The 15,934-nt window shown below is 52.3% G+C and overlaps 1 protein-coding gene across 3 annotated transcripts in view; it reads left to right on the forward strand.

Annotated features, from left to right (window-relative positions):
* Positions 1-14,316: 14,316 nt before the first annotated feature.
* RASL12 (RAS like family 12) overlaps positions 14,317-15,934 on the forward strand; it is a 188,062-nt gene continuing 186,444 nt past the window's right edge. For all 3 annotated transcript variants that reach the window (XM_069222822.1, XM_069222823.1, XM_069222824.1), the window contains exon 1: positions 14,317-15,784. Coding sequence is in view for 1 of the 3 variants with exons in the window: in XM_069222824.1 (XP_069078925.1) it covers positions 15,766-15,784 (19 nt within the window). In the remaining 2 variants the exon portion in view is untranslated. The remainder of the gene's footprint in view (positions 15,785-15,934) is intronic.

The raw sequence follows: 15,934 nt of genomic DNA on the forward strand, positions 1-15,934 counted from the left end.
TAACCCACCACCCCAACAACAACAGGGACCTGGGGGCAGTGGTAGTGGGCACACCGGCCAGGGGGCAGAGGCCCAGGGAAACAGGGGAACTCGGAGGGCAGCTGTGCGACAGGTGGGGGAGGAGAGGCCCAGGGAACCCACTCTCCACGAGGTCCTCACCACCATCATGGGAGCATACAACCGCTCCCAGGAGACGATGGCGACGGTACTGGCCCGGTTCCAGGAGATCCAGGTGCTGCAGGAGGAACACTATCGGGGGTACAGGGAGGACATCAGAGATATCAACACCACCCTGGTTACCATGGTAGGGCTGCTGCAGGACCTCGTCAACAACAGGGCGGACACTGAACAACACCCAAGGGCCCCTGCCACTAGCCTGGACCAAGAACAGCCAACCACCTCCGCCGGCGCTAGTGGACAGGAGGCCCCCGCACAGCAGCAGCCCACCAGACCCCCACCTCCTGCAGGAGAAGAACCACCCCGCAAGAGGGCCCTGAGATCTCGCAAGAAGACAGAGTAGGATGTCAAGACCCCCGCCAGCAATGGATACCACCTGATGTCATCCCACTGTCCCACATTGTCACCCTGTCCATCCTTGAACTGCCCATGCTCCATCTCTCCACAGGCCTCTGGACAATGCACCTGTGTGACTGTTACTCTGGACTCTGCCATGGACATTCCTTCACCATAGCCCCCACCCACTTGAAACCACCCATCCCATTTTGAGCACTTAAATAAACACCTATTTTGCACCAAAATATCTGGAGTCTGGCTGTGATTTCAATAGATTGTAATTGACATGACAGTGCAAATATGTCCTTGTACATGGTGAAGTCAACAAACAGCTGCCACAAAGCTGTAGTCCATGGGGAAACGAAGCACAGGACTCGTAGTGGGGACCCCAGATCTGAAATAGGGAGGGAAAAGCCAAAACTCAGTCATCATACACTGGGGCAAATAGACAGGCAGCAGAGATGCTGGAGAGTAGTTAACTTTTACTAAATTATCTTTGAAATGTTACCTGTGTCCTATTGGAAGTACTGTTCAATGATTCTGTCCCTGTTGTCTGTTTCAGCCCCGTCGTCTTCCTCCTCGTCACTCTCCTCAGGTTCCACCGCTGCCACAACACCACCGTCTCGACCATCCTCCTGCAGGAAAGGCACCTGGCGGCGCAAAGCCAGGTTGTGAAGCATGCAGCAGGCCACGATGATGTGACACACCTTCTTAGGTGAGTACATTAGGGATCCACCTGTCATATGCAGGCACCTAAACCTGGCCTTTAGGAGGCCAAAGGTGCGTTCGATCACCCTCCTAGTACGCCCATGGGCCTCATTGTACCGTTCCTCTGCCCTGGTCCGGGGATTCCTCACTGGGGTCAGTAGCCACGACAGGTTGGGGTACCCAGAGTCCCCCACTAGCCATACACGGTGTCTCTGTAGCTGTTCCATCACGTAAGGAATGCTGCTATTCCTGAGGATGTAGGCGTCATGCACTGACCCTGGGAATTTGGCATTTACATGCGAGATGTACTGGTCAGCCAAACACACCACCTGGATGTTCATTGAATGGTAATTTTTTCTGTTCCTGTACACCTGCTCCCTGTCTCTTGGGGGAACCAAAGCCACATGGGTCCCATCAATGGCACCAATTACGTTGGGAATATGTCCAAGGGCGTAGAAATCACCCTTCACTGTAGCCAATTCGCCCACCTCAGGGAAAATGATGTAGTTCCTCACGGATTTCATCAGGGCAGACAACACTCTGGATAACACCTTCGAAAACATGGGCTGAGACATCCCAGAAGCAATTCCCACGGTTGTCTGAAATGACCCACTTGCCAAGAAATGTAGTACTGACATGACCTGCACCAGAGGGGGAATCCCTGTGGGTTGGCGGATGGGGGACATCAGGTCGGGCTCCAGCTGGGCACACAGTTCATGGATAGTGGCACGGTTAAGACGGTAGGTCAGGATAATGTGGCGTTCTTCCATTGTCGACAGGTCCACCAGCGGTCGGTACACGGGAGGATTCATCCGTCTCCTCGCCCAACCCAGCGGACGGTGCCTAGGAAGGACAACATGGAGCACACAGTCAAGCAACCCACAGGTACGTACTCACAGCTAGCACAGTATACGATTCTCTATGCAGTGAATGGCGTGTCTGAGTGGCTATGCAAGGCCTAGGCCTGTGTGACGCAGTTGAAATTGAGCCATGTGGGCCCTGGAAATGGCGGCTGCCTGACCTGTGAAGTGTGACAATGGGATGTGAGGTCAATGCGCTGGCGTGGCACACCGCGGCGGGCGGCGGGCGAAGACCGTGGCGCAAAGCCGCATTGGTTAACATTGAAGCCTATGGGTTTCAGGAGCCAATGGCGAAGGGCGCCGGCGGTGGCGGGACGCACCGCCGCGGTACGCACCGCCGCGGACGTGACCGCCATTTTCTATCTACTTATCCACTTGCGACTTGAACTTTCACAGGAGAGGACCTATACTGCAAGTGTTGCTGTGACCTCGGTCTGGAAGGGACAATGGCTGCTGCGCCTGGGGAAAGGGCCCCTGCCTTCACTGGAGAGGAGTTGGAGAAACTTGTGGATGGGGTCCTCCCCCAGTATGCGCTACTCTATGGTCCTCCAGACCAACAAGTGAGTTTAATTCAATATGGATTTGGGGCCACTGGCTGGCTTGGGGGCCTGGCGGGGGGCCTGGCGGGGATGGGGGGCATGTTGGGCCTGGCGGGGGGCATGGCGGGGGGCCTGGCGGGGATGGGGGGCATGTTGGGCCTGGCGGGGGGCCTGGCGGGGATGGGGGGCATGTTGGGCCTGGCGGGGGGCATGGCGGGGGGCCTGGCGGGGATGGGGGGCATGTTGGGCCTGGCGGGGGGCCTGGCGGGGATGGGGGGCATGTTGGGCATGGCGGGGGGCATGGCGGGGGGCCTGGCGGGGATGGGGGGCATGTTGGGCCTGGCGGGGGGCCTGGCGGGGATGGGGGGCATGTTGGGCCTGGCGGGGGGCCTGGCGGGGATGGGGGGCATGTTGGGCATGGCGGGGGGCATGGCGGGGGCCTGGCGGGGATGGGGGGCGTTGGGCCACTGGAAAGGAAAATGCTGAGAAACTTGAACGTGGTATTTCTCCCTCCCTGTACGTGTCACATAGGTCCGCGCCCATGAGAAGATCGGGATTTGGCGTGCCATCGCCAAGGAAGTCCGGGCCCTGGGGGTCCACCATCGACGGGGCACCCACTGCCGCAAGAGGTGGGAGGACATCCGCCGCGGGACCAAGAAGACCGCCGAGTCTCTGCTGGGGATGGCCTCCCAACGTAGGCGGGGTGCCTGCCGTCAACTGAGAGCCCCCTGATGTTCCGGATCCTGGCGGTGGCCTACCCTGAATTGGATGGGCGCGTGAGGGCAGCACAGCAGACACAAGGGGGTGAGTACAAGCATTATCTACTCTGTTGTCGCGCAGTGGAGGTGTCTGGGTGGGGGAGGAGGGCTGGGGGTCCCCCTAGGCCAGGGCGATATCTGTAGGCTGGGCACCCCCGTAAGCCCCTGTGTCCCCAGCCACCACCCTCAGTAGTTTGTCAGTACAGCCATCCCTGGGCCGTGTCATCCATGGGTGCAGTTGTCAACTCTAGGCGTGTAGGGCATGTTCCACGGAATGCGTAGCGGACCCCAAGTGCGCAACTTAGTGCAGGGGGCATCTGTGTCTGTCATGTCCGCTAACTGTACCGGAGATCCATGTACTCAATATCCCTTTATTTCTCTCTCCCCCCCCCTTTTTGTTTGTCTTTCTGTGCTTGTGTGCATCAGCATCATCAGGCGGAGGAGAAGTGGCATCGGGGCAGGAGGGAGCTGCATCTCACATGGCCCAGGAGGGCCATGCCACAGAGTCAGACTGGACCAGTGAGACGGAGGGCGAGGGGAGCTCCACGACGGGGACGACTGGACCCTGCAGCGACACGGACACGTCCTCGGAAGGGGGCTCCCTTGCGGGGGTGGCACCATCCGTGCCCCCCGCCATTACAGGTACAGCCGCCACCCAGCGCACCATCTCCGCCCTCCCAGCAGCCCCTCAGCGTTCGCCCCGTGCCCGCTCTGCCAGGAAGCCGGGCATCTCCTTCGCCCCAGGCACCTCAGGCCCTGCCCCTGTTACCCCCGCTGCCCTCAGTGAGGAGGTCATTGACCTCCTCCGAACGCTCATTGTTGGGCAGACTACCCTTTTGAATGCCATCCAGGGGGTGGAGAGGGAGGTTCATCGCAGCAATGCGTACCTGGAGGGCATTCATTCGGGTCAGGCTGCCCATCAGCGATCGTTCCAGGCTCTGGCCTCAGCACTGACGGCAGCCATTGTCCCTGTCTCCTGCCTGCCTCTACTAACTCCCTCCTCCCAGTCTCCTGTTCCTCTGCCTGTCCCACCCACACCATCAGACCAGCCTGCACACACCTCAACACCCAAGAGAAGCTCATCCAAACATAAGCACCACAGATCACGCAGACATTCACACACGCAACATTCCGATGCAGACATGCCAACAGTCACTACCACCTCTGTGACCCCCACCTCCTCGTCTCCCTCCTCCCTCCCTGTGACGTCTACACTCACACCTCCATTCACCTCACCATCAGCCAGTGTTTCCATCACCAGCACACCCTCCACTCCAGTCCGCACACGTGCAGTCACCACCCCCACTGCCATTTACACGTCCCCTGTGTCCTCTCCCACTGTGTCTGTCACCCCCTCTTCCACACCACACAAACGCAGCCACCCACCCACCCAACAGCCATCCACCTCACGACAGCCTATCCCTCCTGCACCTGCACCCAAAGACAGCAAACGTGACTCACCTACAACCACATCCTCTCCCTCCACTCCCATTCCCACTGTACCTACCACTCTCCATTGTCCCAAGAAGCTCTTCCTCGCCACTACTAACTTCTTTCCTGACCCTGAGCCCCCCCCTCCTTCTCGTCGGGGTAAGAAGAGCACCTCAGCCACCACCAGCCCTGCAGCCCCCTTGACAAGGGTGCAGGGGTATTGGAGCCCGCCAGCCCGCATGTCTGGATCTTCGCCCAGCAGCAAGGGGACAGCCAGCCCACCCCCTGGGAAGAGGAGCAGAAGGCGGAAGGGTCGCCGCAGGAGCCCGCCTTCTACATCCCCCCCGGACACCACCCAGAGACAGTCACCAGCCACAGCTCCAAAGGGAGGAAAGGGCCACAGGCCCACGACTAAGGAGGGCAAGGGCAGCAAGTCGGAGAGGTCAGGCAGCAGGCCTGCTGCCCAGGAGGAGCCCACAACCCCCATAGCCGCTGCCCCGGGAGGAACCGGCACAGCTGCCCCGGGAGAGCCCCACCACCCACAGCCCAGGTGGGCAGTGAAGGAGCACCATCCCCGCTGCCCAGGAGGGCACCACCAGGCAATTAGCAGTTGGCCATAGACCGTCCGCCGTCTCAAGAACCGCTGAACTGGGCCCCGCCGTCTCAAGAACCGCTGAACTGGGCCCTTCAGGGCAAGAACCGCTGAACTGGGCCCCGCCGTCTCAAGAACCGCTGAACTGGGCCCTTCAAGGCAAGGAGCGCTGAACTGTGCCCCGCCGTCTCAAGAACCGCTGAACTGGGCCCCGCCGTCTCAAGAACCGCTGAACTGGGCCCTTCAGGGCAAGAACCGCTGAACTGGGCCCCGCCGTCTCAAGAACCGCTGAACTGGGCCCTTCAAGGCAAGGAGCGCTGAACTGGGCCCCGCCGTCTCAAGAACCGCTGAACTGGGCCCCGCCGTCTCAAGAACCGCTGAACTGGGCCCTTCAGGGCAAGAACCGCTGAACTGGGCCCCGCCGTCTCAAGAACCGCTGAACTGGGCCCTTCAGGGCAAGGACCGCTGAACTGGGCCCTACAAGGCAAGGAGCGCTGAACTGGGCCCCGCCGTCTCAAGAACCGCTGAACTGGGCCCCGCCGTCTCAAGAACCGCTGAACTGGGCCCTTCAGGGCAAGGAGCGCTGAACTGGGCCCTACAAGGCAAGGAGCGCTGAACTGGGCCCTTCAAGGCAAGGAGCGCTGAACTGGGCCCCGCCGTCTCAAGAACCGCTGAACTGGGCCCTTCAGGGCAAGAACCGCTGGCCCTTTGGCAGACGTGGCAGGGCAGGATCTATCTCGGGCAGGGCTGCAGGATGTCCTCTGGCCAACTTGCCTCCTCCAGTGGCAGTGGGGTCTGTTATGGACTGTATGGACTGTGGCTTTGCTCTCCCCAGGATGGCCCAGTGGGCAGGCCACCCACTGTATGGACTGTATGGACTGTGGCTTTGCTCTCCCCAGGATGGCCCAGTGGGCAGGCCACCCACTGTATGGACTGTATGGACTGTGGCTTTGCTCTCCCCAGGATGGCCCAGTGGGCAGGCCACCCACTGTATGGACTGTATGGACTGTGGCTTTGCTCTCCCCAGGATGGCCCAGTGGGCAGGCCACCCACTGTATGGACTGTATGGACTGTGGCTTTGCTCTCCCCAGGATGGGCCAGTGGGCAGGCCACCCACTGTATGGACTGTTTGGACTGTGGCTTTGCTCTCCCCAGGATGGCCCAGTGGGCAGGCCACCCACTGTATGGACTGTTTGGACTGTGGCTTTGCTCTCCCCAGGATGGGCCAGTGGTCATGGAGTCCCCTCGTGGATCTGGCGTCGTGTACTCAAGTGGCTGAGGTGCCCCCCCTTCCCTTCCCCCTGAGGTGCCTGTCCTATTTTCTTTCTGATGCCCCTGCAGTGTTCTCTCCGTGGAGTTCTTGTCGTGGGACTGGGCCTTGCCCCTTTGCACAGGACCCCTGTGATCCACGGACAGTGGTTGGACTACATTTAGTAGCTGTATATATTTTGTACATAGTTTATTTATTAATTGGGATTACTGGTGTACATATTTCAATATATCTGCCCGTTTATGATCTCTTCTTTTGGTGTTTGCATTATTTCGGAGGGGGGTGGTTTGTGGGTTGTGACAGTGATCTGTGGGAATGCATTGATGTGTGTGTTGTAGTGGGTGTGGGTGGGTGGGTGTGTGCCGGTAATCTTTTCCCTCCCCTGTGTCGTAGGTGCAGTACTCACCGATGTCTTCCGCGCCGCCGGGCGTGCTCCTGGTATATGAGCAGGAATAGGAGTGCGGGGATGACCTGCAACTCTGGCTCCATACTGCCGGAATCTCGTGTGGAGTGCGTAGAGGTGAGCGTTTTCCCGTTCGTAGTCTGTTTCCGCCGTGTTCTTATCGGCGGTGCTCCCGCCCCGGAAAAGGTGGCAGATTGGTGGGTCGTAATAGGGTGGGCGGTACATTGTCTGCCGCCGGGCTGTTGGCGGGAACCGCCGCGCTGTTTGTTTGTACCGCTGTGGCGGTCGGAGTGTTAAGTTGGCGGGCTGTGTTGGCGGTTCCCGCCAGGGTCAGAATTGCATATTTTAGACCGCCGGCCTGTTGGCGGCTTGGCCGCCGCTTTATCACCGACCGCCAGGGTCAGAATGAGGGCCTAAATGCCTAAAAATAAACAGCTGTCTCTGTTACACACAGTACCTGGTTTGCATCAAAAATAACGATACACGGAGACCGCAGAGGAGGACATGCGTGGAAAAATAAGGTGTGCATCGGACTTTCCGGCACGGCACAGATGATGCGTTGTTTCTTTCCACTCTGCAAGGGGTTTGTGTCATTTTTCGGCACACAGTCTCGGTTCCTCATTGTGATGTGGGGGTATTTTGATGCCCAGGAACAATGCAGGGAAAAATCCTTGATGCACTGGAAGTAGACACGGGTGCTGCGTCGATCCAGTAGGCGATGCAGCACATTATCCATCGCAAAGGCAAGCGCTGCATCGAATTTCCACTCTGGAAGACGGGCTGCGTAATTCCGGTAAGCTGTGTGGCAATTTCTCAGTCGCAATGCAAGCTTTGAGTAGATTCCGGCAGGCGGTGCGTTGATTTTCGATGCACAAAGAGTTTACTGGAGAGATTAAGCCTTTTTGGCCCTGAGACTTCAGAAAACAGGAGGCAGGCTCAATCCAATCCCTTGGAGAGCACTTCTCAGCAAAATCAGAGGGCAGCAGGTTAACAGCAAGGCAGCAGTCCTTCTCAGCACAGCAGTCCAGATGAGTCCTTTGGGCAGCCAGGCAGTTCCTCTTGACAGGCTGCAGGTTCAGGTCCAGAAGTGTCTGATTTGGTGAGGGTCAGAGACCCAGTTTCTATACCCAAAAATGCCTTTGAAGTGGGGGAGACTTCAAAGTGTGGTTTTGAAGTGCACAAGTTCCCCTTTCAGCCACGTCCTGTCTGCCTAGGTCCCAGTAGAGGGCTTAGCAGTCCATTGTGTGAGGGCAGGCCACTGGCCTTTGAATTGTAAGTGTCAGTCCCTATACCCTTCCAGCCCAAGAAGACCCATTCAATATGCAGATTGTTGAGACAGGGCCACTCACCTGAAAAGCAGGATGTCTGCAGGGGCGATGGTATGCCCCCGACCTCCTGGAACACCTCTCAGCACTTCCTGGTAGACACAGAAACCCCGGCAGGTGTCCCAAAAAGAAAGGGAGAGTGGAAGAGAAAGAGACAAAACACTGCCACGTCTTGCTGGTCCAGCCAGGCACCCTGTATCTTCGGGGGGCAGGTCGTTGTTGACAGAGTGATAGTAGAGTTAGTGAACTCAACTTCCTTGAAACTGAATCTCTCTTTCTGATATGGGCACGGGAGTGGTAGAAGAACACCGGGATGCTCCCGCACTTTTCTTGGATAATAATAACTGTTGGCACAATTACTAACACTGGATTACCAAAAACCCAAACTGAGTACCATAACAGTAAGTACTGCGACACTAGGGCTGGCCTCACAGAGATTAATTGTTGCACACTACAATTAGAACTGTGGTTGCACTTATCATGCACAAGAAAGACTAACAAGGGCATTAATTATATCACATATAACTTTCCTGCATGCATAGGGTTAAACTAAAAGGAACAAAAACAATCCAAGAAATATAAATGTCCACTCTGGGTTCAAACAGTTAGGGTGGCACAGTTTGGTTTGGTTTCACTCTGTGTGTGAAAAACCCTTCAAAGGCAAATTCCTCAAACCTGAAACACAGGCATGAATTACACAATTTAAATCCAAGAGTTATGCTATTAGAGAAAGAAAAGTCACGTAAATGCCTTTTTTAAATTGCACTGTCACTTTTTATAATACTTGAGCTCAAGCAGATTTCCTGAAGCACATTTAGGCAAGTAAGTACAATAATGATGTAGAATGTTCAAAAATGCATTTGTCTCTTCAAGATAAGCACTCTGCCAAAATACGAGGTCTGAAATACACCAGTTGTTCTAGGAAAGCGCGGCGCTCAAAGAACAAACTCCCTGGCGAATACTAATCACTTAGCTGCAGTCTTTTCCGGTGTGCTGGAGGAATGCCTGGAGTCAGCTGGTACAGGAACAAAGAAAATAATTGCCTCAAAAGTCGTGAATACGAGGATGAAAGCAGGGGCTGGACTGCCAAGTCAGATGCCGAGATCAGGAAGCAAAACAAAGCCAAGCAGGGAGGCATGCTTCACTCTGCTATTTATAGCCAATCAGGGAAGCAGTTGAGATGAGTCACCATGGCCAATTAGAAGCACAGGTCTACACCTGCTAACATTAGCAAACAAGCATTGGTAAAACAAGCATTGATAAAACCAATTGTGTAACACAGCACATTATGTTTACTTAGAAACATGAAGGTTTAACCAAGAACAGAGATATGATTTAACCTTAATCCCTGGGGGTGTTGACAGATAACGCAGGAGGCACCTTGGGGATTCCTGACACAAATGAATGCAGGTGTGACTGAGTGCACTGTGTTTGTGGCTGTCTGGGTGAAATGCACAAGGGGGTTGTCAACCAGCACAGACTAGATGTTGATTGGAGACAATCTGGAAGGCACAGATAGTTTTAAGTGTGGAGAAATACTCATTTTCTAAAAGTGACATTTCTAAAATAGTAATATAAAATCCAACCTCGCCAATAAGCAGGATTTTCTATTACCATTCTGACCATACTAAACATGACCTGGGTGCCCCTTTCAGATCAGAATCTACCACTCAAAAAGTATATGAGGGCAGTCCTAATGCTAGTCAATGAAAGGAGCCGGCCTCACAGTAGTAGAAAACTAATTTACAAGTTTGTCACTGCCAGGACATATGTAACACATATATACATGCCCTGCCGTTGACATACATAGCACCCCGCCCTATGGGTTACATAGGGCCTACCTTAGGGGTGACTTACATGTAGAAAAGGGGGAGTTTAAGGCTTCGCAAGTACTTTTAAATGTCAAGTCAAAGTGGCAGTGAAACTGCACACACAGGCCTTGCAATGGCAGACCTGAGACATGGTTAAGGGGCTACTTATGTGGGTGGCACAATCAGTGCTGCAGGTCCACTATTAGCATTTAATTTACAGGCCCTGGGCACATGTAGTGTACTTTACTAGGGACTTACAAGTAAATTAAATATGCCAATTGGGGATGAACTAATGTTACCATGTTTAAGGGAGAGACCACGTGCACTTTAGCACTGGTTAGCAGTGGTAAAGTGTGCAGAGTCCTAAAACCAGCAAAAACAGTATCAGAAAAGTGGAGGGAGGCAGGCAAAAAGTTGGGGGATGGCCACCCTAAGGCTGTCAAGTCTAACAATATACGTAGATGTGGAGTAAGAAATAGTAAATCTATACTTACCTTCTTGATAGTTTGGTCCTCGATATTTTTTACACAATATTCTGTCCACACAATATTTGTTTCCTCGATATTCTGACAGACAAGCAGCATTTAGAGTACACGAGAAAATGCTTTAAAGGCAAAATAGGCTTGTGTCTTAGACCGCAACATGGCTCAGAAGTCCTAATGACTTTCTCAAGAACTATTCATCATCTGCCATTACCACTTATAATAAACATACATCTAAAGTCCGAGTGTGTTGAGTATGCTCTTGTGAGGAATTCAAGATCTTGGTTTGTTCCTAGAATGCATCAAAGAAGAACGGTGAGGCATTTTCCCCCAGGACTGTTGTAAATTGGCCTGTGGCAACTGATCAAGAGGCGAGGCCTCTGTAGCAATGTTGACAGTTACATTATTAAACTTGTAAACTTCCTCTTTCTGTATTACTTTGCTGGTATCACCTGCAGTTCTAGTTTATTTCCCTTTTTTGTTTTCCTCCCTTTTACAGCTCCCTCGTTTTCTGACTACTGCCTGCTCTCTGACCTTGATTGAGGATTCCGTTTTGGCTTTGTTGTTGTTTTGCTTTGCCTTGTTCCCTCTAACCTAGGTTTTGCTAGTGACTTGTGTTCATATCAACCGTCCCACCACCTTCTTTGCTGATTGTGGATTAGCTTCCAATCTGCCCGCCATTTTGAAGCCGGTAAGGATATTCTACTGTTATACCTGCTTAATGTGTATGCATTCATTTCTGTTCATTATGCAAAAGATCCCTTATCTTCATTTACATTTTCGTGTATGTCTAAACTGCCCGACATCACTAGCCTGTGACAACCCTATTCTGAAGGACCTGAGCAGAGAGAGCGTTGTGCGTGACAAGACTGTCTTCCTAGCTGTCTCTTTTCTCTCTCATTCCCTCCGGTACTAGCACAGATACTTTCTGGGGAGCAAGGTGGGTTGGCATCAGACTCTCTCGCACAAAACACTAACGAAACTGACAGCTCTTTCCCTCTAGGACCATCATAAACCCTGGATTATGAATGACTGTAACTTGCTCTCAGTGGCCCAAAGCCTTTACAGCTGCCACCATCAAGGTCGTTCCTTTTTTAATTGGTACCTCAGGAACATCTTTAGGAAGCAGGGGTCAGACCTTTCTTAAGGGTCATAGGGGCATTGTGTCTTCCGAAATGAGAATTGGCTGCTACAGACACTAATTTGTAGTGAAATAGTAAGTAGTGTACAGTAGCACCATTCATGTAACAAACATGAGTGGTCTTCCACCTCCTCCAGCAGTAGGTGTTGATTGTGCCCCAGTTTTTGACAAGAGTACAGTACAGAGACTCTTTGTGCTCTGGATCTGCAGAACAAGCATTTCCATGTTGCAGTTTGCCATGAACTAAGATAATTTCACTAGGTGATCAGCATTTACCAATTCAGAACATTGCCCTGCAGCTGAAGGCATTCCCAAGTTTCTTTCCAAAAACTATTAGCTCTAATGGCAATATTTGTGCAGACTGCCTCTGACGCTTATTATGACTTTCGTGTTGAACTTTATCTCCCAAAATTCGCTAATGTCAATGCTGAGACGTTCACATTTTACATATCAGCTGGACATCTTTCGAAAACTCTCTGGATGTTATGAAAAGAGCATGAATTTCCTATTTTTCTCACCTTTGATATTAAAATTGTGGAACACATGAAAATTCCAGAATTCAATGAATCTTCAAAAGCATTTATATATTTCTGCAGCAAATGATAGGTGAACAACAACTATTAGTTAAAACAAAAATAGTCTTATTCCTAAATTTTATTTTACTCATATTTATTAAAGTAAAGGTTTCTGGCCCTGATCTACGAAAAAGCAAGTCGTACATTTTGGTGCAAATTTCACACCAAAGTTTTGTTATCTTCCTTTCATTTTGCGATGTGACCTAAAAGGTTGAAAATAAAAATGTTCACTCATGGGAGGTCGCTATTTATAACCCTGTGTGGTTGGCTATGAACACAGGTCAGTAGTCTATGAGGAACAGAACATCAACATCCTTGCTTTCCCATTCCCAAATGGGAAGCTTTTTTTTAAAGAAGCCCATGTTCCTTAATAGGATTGGCACCGTTTTGAAAAATAAAGTTGTTTCCTGTTTGGGAAGGCATTGATTCACAATTAGGAAGGGAGTAGCTAATTCACTCATCTCCCCATTACTATCTCGAATGAGTCACAAAATCCCTTTAGTGGTTCGGAAACGCTTTTCTGAATTGCAAAAAAGTGTTTCATAGATTGTTAAAATTGTGAATTGCCGGGTATACGACCACAACATGATTTCATGTATCAGGTTCTCTCTGCGATTGATAGATAACGTACCTACAATTCACTTTCACAAGCTTTCTCAGCCATTCATTAATCAACAATCAAAGGAAGTTGTTTCCAGAGAAACTTTGGAAAAACAATTTATAAAATGCCTCTTCTAAACTGCTGTGATGGTTCAATTAGAGTGGTGGGTTTCCTGTTCTGTCAGATCTGTTCAGGACACCCCACTTAGCGCATCTTTAGAAGCCATACTGCCCCACTGCCACTGTTTGTCATCTTCCCATCCTTTGGTTGTTTTTGGGAAAGAATCGAGCCCTTCTCTCCCCTCTGGACTAACCCTCCAGAGGGCCCTGATGATGAGTGAAAGCTTATACCAGCCACAGTCTGCTGTCAGCCCACACTTAGGAGTCTATCACAGCAGAAGGTGGATGATGTAAATGATGGAATAGTTGGAAAGCGCCAAAGGGCGCATTACAAATCTTGGGGAAGATGCCTCATTTAACCTCTCTGGAGGTCGCTGCCTCAATCAAACAGCTTTAGCTTATGGCTCCTGAGGTCACCACTAGTCGGTACTTATGGCAATATTACATTGCTGCATAAAAACAGGGCCTACAATAAATAAGGTGGCACAATGTAAAATGATAGGCCAGCGCTTGTGGACCCCCGGCATGACCGACACCTGATGTGTAAGTGCCCATCAGTCAGCAGTGACACCTCACACCCATAAAAAGACCACCGTCTGAGAGGTGCCCAGCTCATTGGTGCCCCCTGGCTCGCAGAGTGTGGTAGGACCCACAGTCCTTACTGAATAAGTACATACATGGGGACTGCCTTGGGAGTTGGCAAGTGGCCTGTCGGAGAGAGGAGCCCAGCTCTATGAACTTGGCAGTGCAGGGCCTCGCGCAGGATTAGAACTCAGAAGCCATCTAGGGAGCGACAAGGGGTGGTGCGCATTCTACCAAAATGCACCCCAAGGAGCCGACACAAGAGCACCCGTAGAAGAGGAGACGCTGGCAGGGTGCGCCATCATAGAGTAGGAGCTACTTCCTGCTGCCGGCAGCCCAAGGCACCCACTATGAGAGGCAGGCTGTCAGGAGGGCAGGGGGTGGCAGGTTCTGTCCCCCCAGAGCTCGGCCGCGGATAACTCACTGCCTCTCCGGATTCCTCGGCTGATACAAAGGGAGGGTTTCCCACGGGATCTGACAGGAGTATCCTGGATCCCGGCCCCACCACAACATCTTTTTTAGTCAGGAGTCGGGGCGCGGTGGCGGCGGGAGCCGGAGGCGAGCCTCTAACTCAAGATTCTCCTGCGCCCTTGATCGGAGGGGAGGAGGCGGGAGGGGTTGGGGGGTGGTAGAAGACGCTCGAGGGTGTGAGACGGCAGCACCCAGCGCTGCAAGAGAGCTGGCAGTGCCATAGTCTCAAATGCAAAAACAAAACCGGCACTTTTCTTCAGCTCTGGCAGACTTGAACCGGAAGCAGCTGGCCCTTTTTTGCTGTTCTGCTAACGGGACTGTATGGCCACGGATCCGGTCTCCTGCACAACAGTGAGGCAGGAACCACTTCTCGCAACATCAGTACGTTCACCGGGACATTGACGACCCGCCTAGCAATAGTTCTAATGGAACAACATCAGCACTTCTTTTTAGCAATCCAGCTCGTTCTGTGGACCTCATCATCGCATATCTGCAATACTTTTTATGATACAGTGCCTGCACGTTCATGTAAAAGGACAGTGACATCACCTCTCCAGACTCGTGAAAACAATGCACTGGGACAGTACCAGCACTTTCTGACCTGGCTCTAACAGAATCACCAGCACTTCCACAGCCTCGTGGAACACGCGCATTCGGACTGTGCATGCACTTCTCACCAAAGAGTTTAAGGGGACTGGATCCGCATTTCCCAGAATACCTGGAAAACTTTAATTTACACATTAACTTTATTTCTTCTCGTACATCCAGTACGTTTAATTGGACAGTGTCAGTACATCTATGCAAATAGTATTGGAATGCTACCAGCACTTTCTCTCACAGAGGTACATTTAACGGGACAGCGTCTGCATTATCTGTACTACGTTAACTGAATAGTGTACCAGTACTTCTCCGGACCCTTCAAACATGAACAGGGGCAGTACCAGGACTTCTCTGCGGTGTTTTTCTCAGAGGGACTAGAGCGGCACTTGTGAACTAGTTCTCTGCTGTATAAGTACATCTCTCCAGCCCTTCTATCGGGGGGCACCATTACTTCTCTCCCGCATATTTATCGGGGCGGTATCGGCACTTCTGTCCAAGATCACAGCACTTATTTGGGACACGCCAGGCACTCGTCTGTCTCCGCGGTATCTACATTTGTAGAGCGCATGCACCTGTCGGTAGGAGTCCTAAGGCGTGCAGTCTGAGCAACTCTCAGTAAGGCAGGGGCATTAAGAGACGAGGGAATAACTGCATTCTCCTTTTCGGCCATTTCAAGAGCTTTGGGAGAGATCGGGTGGCTTCCCATCCTGGCAGGGCGAGTAGGAAGATCTAGGAAGTGGATTTTTTTTTCGAAGAAAGACCAGCGGGGTAACATCCCTCAGGAGCGCCCGCCCAGATAGGTCCTGCATGCTTCCAGTGCTGCCCGTCCGAGCCCAGCAGCCGCCCCTGACTGTGGGCAAGAGCAGGGAGCTGATGTGATGCACCGAGCTCCTCGATATCTTCTCTTCGCAGCACTGTGCCTGTTGGGGGTTCCGCCAAACATCAAGCTCTGCCCGCTTCCAAGCCAGGAGGGAGCAATATTTCATGAAAAGACATATCCCAGGTTAGTGTTTTTGTTACACATTTGTTCGGCGTATTTATTGTACGTGTATCCTGGTGACTTTTATGCTCTTAAAAGTGTTATCTCGACTGAGTAAACTGCAAGAACAATGGGGCACAGGCGTAACACAAAATGATGGTCCCCTGCAGATTG

This window comes from Pleurodeles waltl, chromosome 3_1 (assembly GCF_031143425.1).
Source record: "Pleurodeles waltl isolate 20211129_DDA chromosome 3_1, aPleWal1.hap1.20221129, whole genome shotgun sequence".
In the NCBI taxonomy this organism is placed as follows: Eukaryota; Metazoa; Chordata; class Amphibia; order Caudata; family Salamandridae; genus Pleurodeles; species Pleurodeles waltl.